The sequence below is a fragment of the Condylura cristata genome, unplaced genomic scaffold (genome assembly GCF_000260355.1).
Source record: "Condylura cristata isolate star-nosed mole 26May11 unplaced genomic scaffold, ConCri1.0 scaffold00017, whole genome shotgun sequence".
In the NCBI taxonomy this organism is placed as follows: Eukaryota; Metazoa; Chordata; class Mammalia; order Eulipotyphla; family Talpidae; genus Condylura; species Condylura cristata.
Genome location: NW_004567118.1, coordinates 38,139,515 through 38,151,808, shown reverse-complemented (window position 1 = coordinate 38,151,808; position 12,294 = coordinate 38,139,515). Strand labels below are relative to the sequence as shown.

Below are 12,294 nucleotides of genomic sequence, written 5' to 3'. Positions count from 1 at the left end.
GGTCTCTCTTGAAGGGAAGGTCTTTGCTGGAGTTCTTCATGCTAGGGGAAGCTTTGCTGGAATTGTTTGCTGTTGTCAACTTTATCTGATTCTGTTTATTTCAGGTTCCCTGGTGCGAAGTTGTGTGTGTGTGTAGCTTACCAGGGGCCCCTCACGCTCTCTTCAGGAAGGGAGTAAGAGGACTCATGGGAGACAAGTGGGGAGCCAAACAGGCAGATCTACTGAAATACACTGCTAAGGGGAGCAGGGAGTAAGACAGGAGAGGTCTGCTGTGCTCTGTGAGTCACCTCTCTGGGATGGAACAGTGGCTGCCCACAGCTTGACAGAGCTGAGACTTTAACCCCTGTGCCACCAGGGAGGCCCTGGGAAGGTAATCTCCTTTAATTGATCCCACTTCCTTTGTTAAAGTAGAAGTTATTTAAGGAAGTGACTATTCATTTCCTTAGTTACTTAGTTTTACCAAGTCATTTCCAAGTACACAATTAAAAATATTAAATTATATTTTGTTTACTCCTCTTGTCAATCTGTCTGATATAAACGTGTCAGTCTAAAAGAGCTAAGAGAGGAAGGAATAAGTCCTCCCTTCCCATTTAATCTTTCTTCTGTAAACTGACTATATTTTTTAACTGATAAGTAACAGCCCTTGTGCCATTAAATAGGTTGCAAATACTTTTCCGTTTGTCATTTGTGTTTTGCCTTTGGGCGATAGCGAAATGTTACATTTTTATTCATCTTCTGTCTGGCTTCTAAAATGCTTGATTAATTGTAGAAAGCCTTCTCCAAGATTTAAAAAAAAGAACAACTCCTGTATTTGCCCCCCTTTCTGGAGGGAAGCCTCATCTAAAATTCTTAAAGCTTTAATCCCTTCGATGTCTGGGGGAGCGTACAGGCACAAGAAAGGGAGGTAGAAGACCAAGTTTTTTGTTGGTTTTTGTGCTAGTTGTATCAGCTTTATCACATTAGCCACTTAAAAGTCACAAACGATAGGCGGAGGAGGAAAAGGAGTTGAACGACAGCGGTGAAAGTTTTTCCGCAAAGGTAATCCAGGACATCCGCGAGCCACTGCGGCGAGACAAGTCCTCCCAGGACAACCTCAGCGCCAGAGGCCCGGGGGAGCAGCGGAACGCAGGGGCGCGAGGCCGGAAGCCGGCCGGGCCAGTCCACCAGGGCCGTTCAGCCGCGGCGGAGCAGTTTGGTGGGAGCACAGGCTGCTCGCAGACCGCCGCGATGCTCCCCTCTTTGCAGGAATCCCTAGATGGGGATGAAAAGGAACTAGAGAGCAGCGAGGAGGGTGGCTCCGCCGAGGAGCGGAGACTCGAGCCGCCGCCGAGCAGCCACTACTGCCTCTACGGCTACCGCGGAAGCAGGTACCGCGTCCGGCCGCCCCGGCGTCCCCGTCCCGACCGGTCGCCGGCCCGCGTCCCAGTTCCCTTCCTGCCGCTCCCAAGCGCCGTTTTCTCTTCTCCCGGGCGAGGTCTTCGGGTTCTGGAGTTTCGTCGCTTCCTAGCGGCTCTTCCTGGCCTCGGACTTTTGCCCCAGGCCCTTTCAAGCCCCTGCCCTCCCGCGCTGTCCCTGTCATCTTCTCAGCGCCTGCCTGTCCTTTGTTCAGCACTTTGCCTCGCGCGTTCAATAACGTCAATTCCCAGCCCTCGACCTTGCTGTCATTGTCTCCCCGCTTTCCTTCATTTCCCCGCACCCCGCCCCCACCCTTTGATTATCCTCTGACCTTGCAGCCAGCTTTTCCCGACATTCCTGGGATTCTATTGGTTCTGAAATGTCTGTTTTTTAGGGGCTGTTTCCTGTACCCTTCTAGATAGTTCCTGTACCTCCCACCCTTTAAATGACTTGGAAAGAGTGGGGACCACTGCCATCCCTGTTTGTTTTTTTTTTCCTCTGGTCTTGAGGCCAGGCAGTGGTAGACCCATACACTTCTTCCTTGACGCATTTTGGCCTACTGCTGACCCCTACCCTGCCTGTAGACTCCCCATTCTCCTTTTGAATGTGAGCCCGTGTCTGATATCTACATTGCTTTTGTGGCGTTCAGACTGACACAGCAACGAGGGGACAGTGATGATGGAAGCCCAAGTGCCACAAGTGCAGAAACTCCCTCTGGTGATGATTTCAGGTAAAAACAGCTCGATCTTGACCTATGTATATGTTTTTGTCTTCACTGCTTCTTTGCCCTGGAGATGTTAGTGGATACCCTATTTCCACTTTCAGTGGTAATTTTTCTGCTTTCTCTGAATCAACCCATCCAATTCACCTATCCCCCTAGAAACCTCATCTTTATTTCATTATTACTCATTCAAGGCGGGGCTAGATCCCAATACTGATAGTGACTCTAAGTGATTAGCCAGAGACAGTTATGCTGTTTGTGGTTGGAACTCCAGTAAAACATTCAGTCAAAATCATATTGGCATCAGGCAATTTAAACCCTAGCCCCTTTCTCCCCCTTTCATGGCTCCTCTGATACAAAATAGAATATAGCAGTCCTAAGACAACAGGGATTTGGTGGTAGCTAGTATATGGTGGATATTTATTTTTAAAAGATTTATTTATTATATAAGAACTGGGGTGTAGGCCAAAGATGAGGGGGCCAGAGGTAAGAGGATTCACCAGAGACAAAGTGGGGTGAGAACAGACAGATCTATGGAAATAAACTGCTAAGCTAGTGGAGTCAGGAGAGGTCTGCTGTGCCATGAAGGTCAGCTCCCTGGCTGGGAATTGAACTCTGCTGATAGCTTCATAGTGCTGAGACTTAATCTCTTGAGCCACTAGGAAAGCCCACATATGGTAGATATTTAATACGTGTTCATTAAACAAATAAATGAATAATGGTTAACATTTGATATAAAGTAGGAGATGATACAAAAATATCTTCATTGATTGGATAGTGGGTGATTTAAGAAATTTTTAAGGTGTTATAACAGTATTTTGGCTATATACATACTTACAGATCTTTTAGAGAAAAATACTTAGAGCGATACCTGAAACTTGCTTCACAATACATCCGGGGACGGGAGAATGTGAACAGCATCAGGACAAGACTGGGCAGAGATGATAATTGTGAAACTGGGTAGTGGGTACTGAGTATTCATTATATTATTCTTTCTACTTTTTAATATTTGAACATTTCCATAATAACAAATAAAAAAAAAAGCCTTGAGAAGTACTGAGTTCATATTTTCTATTGCGAAGTTTGATAGAAAATTTGGTATTTCTTCCTGAGTATTCAAATAATAGTCTCTGTTTAACCCAAATCAAACTGAAATTTAAAAATTTTAGCTCATAAATAAACACTGAAGTGTTATGTTTAATCTTGGGATATATAGTTGGAGTATAGCAGAAAGCAGAGGCTGCATGAAATATGATCTAGAGAGTACAGAAGTTAGTGAAGCAGGAAATGTAGTGATGGGGAGAAGGATAGGTAAGGGAAAGGGCCACTGGAGGTTACTGATCAATGATTTAAAATGAGACAAGACACTGTGGATGTGAGTTTTTGCCACACCACCTTCTACCACACAGGTACAGGTGCAGTGTAGACAGAGTTGGACAAACCAGGCTGAAGTTTCTCTAAGGAAATACGGTGAGGTGAAAACAGTGGGGCCTAATGAGAACTTGTGTAGGGGTGAGATTATAGTGACTGGTCATGCAATTCAAGTTGAATATGGAGAAGGGCAGTGAGGAAAATGGGAAATATGAGGGACTATGAAAAGGAAAGAAGGTCTGTGGGGTGGAGTCACAGTACTAGAAATGATGTGGTACACAGAAAGGACTATTTTACACTGTTCAGTGACAGTGATGGTGCTTGGTGACATGGATTCCTACAAGCCTTACTAACTGGCGTCAAATAGAAAACTTCCTCAAAGTCCTTAAAGAGGCTCTGGCTTTCTGGAATATTCTTTTTATATATATGTATATGTTTAAAATATATATTTATGCATACAGAACTGGGTATAGGCAGAGGTAAGGGGCAGTGAGAAGATTCACCAGAGACAGAGTGGGGAGCAGAACAGGCAGGTCAGGATGAAGTACACTGCTGAGGGGAGCAGTGGGCAGGTCAGGAGAGGTCTGCAGCGCCATTTGGGTCACCTGAGGGGCTGGGGATCGAACTCATGCTGCAGTAGCTGCAGACAGCTTCATAGTGCTGAGCTTTAACCTATGGCACCACCAGGGAGGGCCCACCTTCTGAAATATTCTGTATAATTTATGTTGTATGAATGTAGTATTTCACTGGTAAAGAATGTCTGTCTTTCATTTATCAAGCCTCTTGTTGGTAGATACTAATCTACCATCTGAAGTGGAGCCAGAGCTGCGCAGTTTCATTGCTAAGCGTCTTTCTAAGGGAGCAATCTTTGAAGGGCTGGGTAATGTTGCTTCTGTGGAGCTGAGGTAAGTGTAAAATGTGCTGTGTCCTTAGTTTTTATTTCTGAGTTAAATATGAGAAGTGGTGAGAAATTCCAAAATATCAGCCCTTATTAGACCTGCAGTGTTCATCTTTTTCCTCTGGCAGCCCAAGCACTGAGCACACACTTAAACATTTGTAGATGAAATTCATTTACTAGTAGAGACCCTACCTTTTAAGTGTACTTATTTCATTTTGTACTTGGAAGAAATGAGTTGATTACCAAGACTGAAATCATATACTTTACAGTTTATAAGGTGCTTTCACAGACTTTGATGCTATTCTCCCTATAAAAGGAATGAGTAGATAGACACTCTTAGTTTCATTTTCAGTTTAGGAAATATGCTCAGAAGTTAGGTCACAACACTGGTCGTATCACTGGCATTCAGGCTTAGACATAGGCATCCACAGCTAAATCCCAGCTCTCTTTTCAGGTATAGGCTAGAGGTGTGGGGGGGTGAGAGGATTCACCAGAGACAGAGTGGGGAGCAGAACAGCAGATGCACTGAAATACACTGCTGAGGGGAGCAGTGGGCAAGACAGGAGAGGTCTGCTGCTTCATATGGGTCATCTCCCTGGCTAGGATTGAACTCATGCTGCAGTAGCTGCAGAAAGCTTTATAGTGCTGCACTTTAACTCCTTGTGCCACCAGGGAGATCCTTTTTTTTTTTAAAGATTTATTTATTTATATGCAGAAGAGCTGGGATGCAGACCAGATGTGCAGGGGTGAGAGGATTCACCAGAGATAGAGTGGAACAGAACAGGTGTATCCACCGAAATATCGCCAAGAGGATCACGGATGAGACAGGAAAGGCCTGCTGTGCCATATATGGGCCAGATACCTGGCCAGAGAGAGACTCCAGGCCCCAGCACTTTTAGTGCTGAAACTCAACCTCTAGGTCTCCAGGGAGTCTCCTACTTAATGGTAGTTCACTTCAGATCATGATGTTGGCATTAAGGATTACTGGGCCAGAGCTTGAAGATAAGGCCACTGGATAAATATGTCGTATCTGCCTGGAACTTCAGTAATTTGTGAAGGTTTGGGGAAGGCAAGAACATTCTTAAACACGGACATATTATGAGTGAGTAAAATTTATACGAAGTTTTCACAAAAGACAGAATTCAAACAAGTCCCATGTTTGTTGGGTGCTGCTTTAGTTAAAGGCCATCATGGAATATGTTCTGTTTCCTCTGCTATTACAAGGAAACCAAGGGAAAGTCTGAAAAGCTCTCAGCTCGTGGGCAATCTAATAGTACTGCCAAATCAACATGAATAGTCTTTAGAGCTGTCCACAAAATTTGGTGCTCAGTTATCAAAATAACACATTTTACATTTTTCTCTTCTAGAACACCAGGTTATCGGGTCGGTTGTTATTACTGCCTTTTCCAACAAGAAAAACTGCTCCCTGAAACAGCAAGAATGGACTCTGAAAATAATACTTCAGAGTATGTGGTCTGTTTTTTAGGAGGTTCTGAAAAAGGACTTGAGCTATATCCTTTCTTTGGTGTTTGAGAATATCAGAAAAATCTTAGGATTTAAGTGGATTAACTACTAACTTCTAGAATGCCTTTCTTTTCTTGATTTTTAATTTAAAGATTTATTTATATATTTATGCATAGAAGAACAGGGGTATAGGCCATATGTGTGGGGATGGGGTGAGAGGATTCACCAGAGATAGAATGGGGAGCAGAATAGGCACATCTACTGAAATATACTGCTGAGGGGAGCAGCAAGAAAAGACAGGAGAGATTTTCTGTGCCATGTGGGCTGGCATCCTGGCTGGGGAGCAAATGCAGGCTGTACCTGTGATAGAATGATAACACTGAGCTACTAGGAAGGCCCCTACAAAGTTTTTTGCCCCTCTATATTTACTTGAATTATTTTTATCACAGTGTGCATTATTTGAGAGTTTTGTATTGAGAAATAAAAACAGTACCTTGATGTATCCTTTATTGCTTCCTTAAGAACATACTTTCAGACTTGAATTAGACAAGTACATCCAAGGGCTAAGAAATAACCTGAACTGTGAGGTAAGGTGAATCATTTAATAGTTTTTAAGGCAGATGATTAACATACTGTAATGACTAAAGTTATCAGACCATACAGGTGAACACAAAGACACCTAAATTCTGTGGGTAGTAGAAAGATGATTGTTAAGAGAAGCAGGAAATGCAGCCCTATCTATGCTACTGATGTTTTGTACCCATGAAATATTCAGTTCTTTAAATTCCAATTTCAGGGCATCTGCTAATATGCCAAGTGAGGAAAAAATTCTCTTTGCCTGGTGTCTAGGAACATAAGCTTTAGATTGTGGTTAGAACTGATGGCCCATGACACCACGCTTGCGGACCAAGACACATCACACAGTGCTATTGCTCTCCTGGAATCCAATAGTTAAGACTTCTAGAAACATTCTATTTTTCATTAACTTGTCTTTTATGAATTAGATACATCTGTATCAATTCATTCAACAATTCATCCGTACTTTTTAAAAACCATGCATTCAGCTTGTTGCAATTGATACCCGCATGCCGCTTATAAATCTGCTACCCATTAGATGTGCTAATGGTTCCTTTTATTGTGTGCTGACAAGACATTGCAGAAGAGCATTGCAGGAATGAGCCAGGCCTGTGTCTGGGGGCAGCTCTCCTAGGCCGGAGCTATTCCGGGCTGACAATAGGCCCCAGAGAATAGTACAGCCCGGAAAGCCAAGTGGTAGCATGTCTGGCAACTGAAGTGGGCGTGCATGCACTGACAAGTTAACTTTTTCTTCCCTATTCACGTTTGGAGTGTGAATAAATTCTGTCTACACTGCTTCAATCCTTCACCGAGCAGATAATAAGCTCATACGTGGATGTTTCAGACACTGTAGCAGGGTCTGGAAAGATAAGAATTGCTAAGAGTTTCTTCAGTGAGTACATAGTATAGTGGGGGGGGGGGGGCTATGGATATGTAAATACCCAGCTCTTGCCAGTGAAGAAACAACATGGAATGTTCTTCAGTCTCTTCCATTTATATAAACATTTCTTAGTATATCTTTAAGAAACTCAGTACAGAATTAATCCTTATGCCCAGGAAAGTTGTATCATAATTCCTTTTTTTTAAAGAGTTGGCAATGTTAGCTTAAGAAAAGGAGGTGTTTGTTGCCAGTTCTTTTCACTGACAGAAGTATGGAGGAGAAAATGTGAAGTCCTTTAAGCTATGTAAAGTCCATGTGCTTGTGTTAAAACAAATGACATTCTCCCTTAATCTAGGAAAGAGGTCTGGAAAACCATATAAAATCCTACCTGAGCAGCTGGTTTGAAGATGTTGTATGTCCAATCCAAAGGGTGGTTCTTCTCTTTCAGGAGAAGCTCACCTTTCTGCTACATGCTGTAAGTATTCCACAAACAAAAGCATTTCCTTACTCAAGAATCACTGTGGCAGAGATTGGATTATTTAAAGACATACTCATTATCTTTGAATATTGCTCCCTTCACCCCCAGTAGCCATTCAAACTATGTTTACTAGGGGTGCCTCTCTGGTAATCCTGGATTGAAGACACAGCTTTTTCAAGCTATTGCTAGCCACTGCAATATGAGTTCAATCCCCGTTAAGCGAGCTGACCCACATGGCGCAGCAGACCTCTACTGACTCACCCACTGCTCTCCTCAGCAGTGTATTTCTTGATGAGCCTGTTCTGCTCCCCGCTGTCTCTGGTGAATCCTCTCATCCCCCACACACCTCTAGCCTACACCCAGTTCTTTTTTTAATTTAAGATTTACTTATTTATGTATACAAGAGCCTGCTTTTATGATAGATCATCTGTATTTGCTAATAGTTACATTATTACAGTAAAATTGCAATTACTGAGTCTTCCTGGTAATTTATTTTAAATTTTTTTTATGTTTACTTTTTTTAAAGATTAATTTATTTATGCACATAAGAACAGGGTTGTAGGCCAGAGGTACAGGGGAGTGAGAGGACCCACCAGAGACAGTGGGGAACAGAACAGGTAAATTGACTGAAATACACTGAGGAGAGGAGCAGCAGGAGGGTCAGGAGAGGTCTGTTGGACCATGTTGGTCACCTCCCTGGCTGGGGGATCCAACTCAGGCTGCAGTGGCTGCAGATACCTTCACAGTGCTGCACTTTAACCCACTGTGGCACCAGGAAGAGCCAGGTAAGTAATTTTAAATAACTACCTTTTGAGGTAATCTGAAAAGGAAAACAAAAATTCCAAGTGGTTTCAACTATATAGAAGTGTCCAGATGAAAAAATGAGAAATTCCCAGACAACAAAGAAGTCTTGAGTAAATGGCTGTTTTTCATTTAAATATATAGTAGGCAAGGGTCTCTATCACCAACCATGGCCTGAGATCAATCCCCAACCAGGGATGAGACCCACATAGCTCAGCAGACCTCTCCTGTCTGGTCCCCTGTACTCCTCAGCAGTGCATTTCAGTACATCTGCCTGTTCTGCTCTGCACCTCCAGTTTATACCCTAGTTCTTCTGTATATGAATAAATCTTTAAAAAAAAATGGGGATAAATGCAGCTGAGACAGGATGGCCCCCTGGGAGTGGGCAGCATAGTTTCAGGCTCACTTGGTTCTGGAGAGTGCTGAGGAAAGTGGAAGTTAGATGTGAGTCACTGCACTACCAGGAAAACTATTATCTATGAAGATTTATTTTTTTCTTGTAGGCTCTGAGTTATACTCCTGTAGAGGTTAAGGAATCAGATGAAAAAACAAAGAGAGACATTAACAGGTAATGAACATCATTTTTGCAAAGAGAGGAATTTTTATATTTTTATGGCTCCCTTAGTGTGGAATGAATTGGCTTTCTCCCTCCTGTCCTTGATTATTGTTGGTGGAAAAGGACTTTGTGTGTCCAGGTTTCTGAGCGTGGCCAGTCTTCAAGGCCTTATTCACGAAGGCACCATGACATCTCTGTGCATGGCCATGTCGGAGGAGCAGCACGAGTCTGTGGTCATCGACTGCAGTAGTTCCCAGCCTCAGTTCTCCAATGCAGGTGAGCCACCTCTCTGAACCGACTTTCCTGGGGCTCTGGTGTCTTTTTTGCACTCAGAACCAGTGATACAAACTTGCCCATCCTCTTTTGATTTGACATGTTTATCTCAAACTCATCTAAAACAATAGTAATTGTAGGGTTCTGAAAGTCACGTCCTGCCCAGCAGTTCCATGCCCATGTGCATAGAGAAACTCTTATTGTGGACATAGCAGACAAACAGAAAAATGTTCAGGAAGCCATTGTTTGAAAGAGCAAAAAATTGGAAGTAGCTTACATGCAAATCAACAGGAAAACCAATGTTCAGATGATGAAACCCAGGATAGTAGTGAAAGTAAATGAGCTAGTGCTACTGTCTCAGTAGAGTTTGCACTCACACTATTTAGTGAAGCAGACATTTAGAACTACATAAAGGTTTAACATGCAAAATAATACTACCTAGGGCTTAGAGGTAAAAACAGGATGTGGCAGAAGCTTAAAGAAATTCATGGGGAATGGTGACTCCGAGGAAAGGAAAGGAGGGGTTGAAGTTAGTGCGAGGCACACAGGGACGTCAGCCGTTTTGTTATTTCCTAACCATGTGGTGAGCACACTGCCTTTTTATACTATTGTAGAAATCTTCAATAATTCATTATAAGTGTTTCTGAAAAGAGAATATCTTCTTCTTTGCAGGATTTCATTTTGTATTCTTACTTTTCTACAATATTTTATAGGAAGCAACCGGTTTTGTGAAGATTGGATGCAGGCTTTTTTAAATGGTGCTGAAGGAGGTAACCCTTTTCTTTTCCGACAAGTACTGGAGAACTTTAAACTAAAGGTAACTAGTTGACTCTGTGCCAAGTGCCACCTAATTTTTGTTTGAATTTTAATTAGTATCAGTAGCAGAATAACAAGTCTTTACGTCTGTGATATCTATTAAGTAGGACATTCTCAAACCTAGTATCCTCAGAAGGTAGTTACGCTTTTTATTCCTCATGGGTTTCTGTGTACATATCTTATTTCTAATTGTATTGAATGCTTATATCTCAGGGACAGCTGTCTTAAATTTTACTTTACATGAGAGAATACTTTCTAAAGTATTTTGCTATTCTATATAGAAAAGCACATTAGTGATCAAAAAGGAAATAAACATTTAAAATAAAAAGCAAACCTCTGACAACATACTGAGTTCTTAGCTAGATAGGAGGTATTTTTTTCCTAAAGATTTATTTTTATATATTTGTAAATACAAGAAATGTGGGGTAGGCCAGAATTGAGAGGTGGGGGAAATAAGAAGATTCACCAGAGACAGAGTGGGAGCAGAACAGGCAGATTTACTGAAATACACTGCTGAGGGGAGTAGCAGGGGATATAGGAGAGTCCCGCTGTGCCATGTGGATCTAGCCACAGTGGCTGGTGATAGCTTCGGAGTGCTGACACTTTAACTCCTGTACTACCAGGGACGTCCCGGTAGGATATATTTTTTGGCTTGATTATTCTCTTGCTGAACAGACCTTTAATTGGTATCCTTTTCTAGGCCATACAAGACACAAATAATTTGAAAAGATTTATCCGACAAGCAGAAATGAATCATTATGCTCTATTTAAATGTTACATGTTCCTAAAGAACTGTGGTAGTGGAGACATCCTTTTGAAGATCGTTAAAGTGGAACATGAAGAAATGCCTGAAGCCAAAAATGTGGTAGCTGTCCTGGAAGAATTTATGAAAGAAACTCTTTCCCTAAGTTTTTGATCATAAGTTTTGAGATAATTATATTGTGAAGTCATACATTGGAGCCTTGGTGTTGTTATAATTGTTCAGAGGATTGTTATTTAAGATTATCTGAAATGCATTCTAAACATGTCCATTTTTTTACTTATAAATTTTAACTTAATTAAATATAAAAATCTGAGGAACAATTTCACTGAGTCATATATAAATGTGTACTGGACTTGTGGAATTAATAGTATTAGCACTGGCTCCATAAATTCAGACTTAAGAAGTTGTTGGTTAAAAAACTTCAGGGGTGATTTTGTGACTTTTCCCAGGAGTTTGCTGCAATTCAGAAATTTTTCCTCCCAGAAAAATCATAATACTTGTCAATAAATTACAGCTTCTTTAAAAGAAATACTCCTAGTTTAGGACAGTCTAGCACCATCACACCATCTCAGAGACAGATGTATGTGCATCCCGTGGGTGCTTGACAGATTTTTCTGGTCTGGTTGATAATGATGAACAGTAAAACCAGCTTTTAAGTCAGTATGCAAATCATGAGTCAGTAAGAAATTAAAAAGAGCTTCAGTATACAATACTGTATCTGATGTATCTGTGCGGCTCCCATCTTCATTTATTCACAGGTATTTATTTTCTTTGCATGAAAATGCTGGGATTTTTAAAACAATGTCAAAAAGAGAGACAAAGGGCATAACTTTTATAAGTAAACTGTAATATAAAGAACACAAACAGATTCTTCATATTAGAGTTACTCATTGATTTTAGTTTTTTGTACATTTGCTACAAGCCTCATATTGTTTTACTCTGAATCGGTTGAAAGTGCTTTCAGCTAGAGCCATTTATAATTCCCATGGAAGCAGATTGGGGCTACACACACCGTTATGGTTTGTTCTACATAGCTCTTTAATAAGTCCATTTGATAATGATTTTTTGTTTAGAAGATCAAGTCTTTGAATTCTCTTTGCCCTCGGGATGCTCAGAGGAATAAGAGCCCGTAAAACTGAGGAAACTTCTCTCAGCTTATCGAAATTCCCATTAAGTGCTGAGCTTTAACTTTCGAAATGACTGACAATAGCCTTCTGCTTTCTCCTCTATAAAAGTCTGGGGACATGACTCACCAAGCCATTTCTTTACCTTTAATGAGAAATACAATTCAGAATCTTCATA

General features: G+C 41.5%; 1 protein-coding gene across 1 annotated transcript; it reads left to right on the top strand.

Annotated features, from left to right (window-relative positions):
* Nucleotides 1-914: 914 nt before the first annotated feature.
* Nucleotides 915-11,512, top strand: LOC101624791 (chromosome unknown open reading frame, human C17orf75). The gene is made up of 10 exons (XM_004684886.2): nucleotides 915-1,367; nucleotides 2,045-2,125; nucleotides 4,267-4,392; nucleotides 5,753-5,896; nucleotides 6,379-6,436; nucleotides 7,661-7,780; nucleotides 9,088-9,152; nucleotides 9,280-9,416; nucleotides 10,127-10,230; nucleotides 10,930-11,512. The coding sequence occupies exons 1-10, from the start codon at nucleotides 1,228-1,230 to the stop codon at nucleotides 11,143-11,145; spliced, it is 1,191 nt and encodes a 396-aa protein (XP_004684943.1). The 5' UTR covers nucleotides 915-1,227; the 3' UTR covers nucleotides 11,146-11,512.
* Nucleotides 11,513-12,294: the final 782 nt, after the last annotated feature.

What these genes read in the sequence shown, in the direction of transcription:
- LOC101624791 (XM_004684886.2), top strand. Translation starts at nt 1,228, where the DNA reads ATGCTCCCCTCTTTGCAGGAATCCCTAGATGGGGATGAAAAGGAACTA. An exon ending in ACAAAGAGAGACATTAACAG is followed by an intron (nt 9,153 to 9,279) that starts GTAATGAACATC and finishes TTGTGTGTCCAG; the next exon opens with GTTTCTGAGCGTGGCCAGTC. An exon ending in GCCTCAGTTCTCCAATGCAG is followed by an intron (nt 9,417 to 10,126) that starts GTGAGCCACCTC and finishes AATATTTTATAG; the next exon opens with GAAGCAACCGGTTTTGTGAA.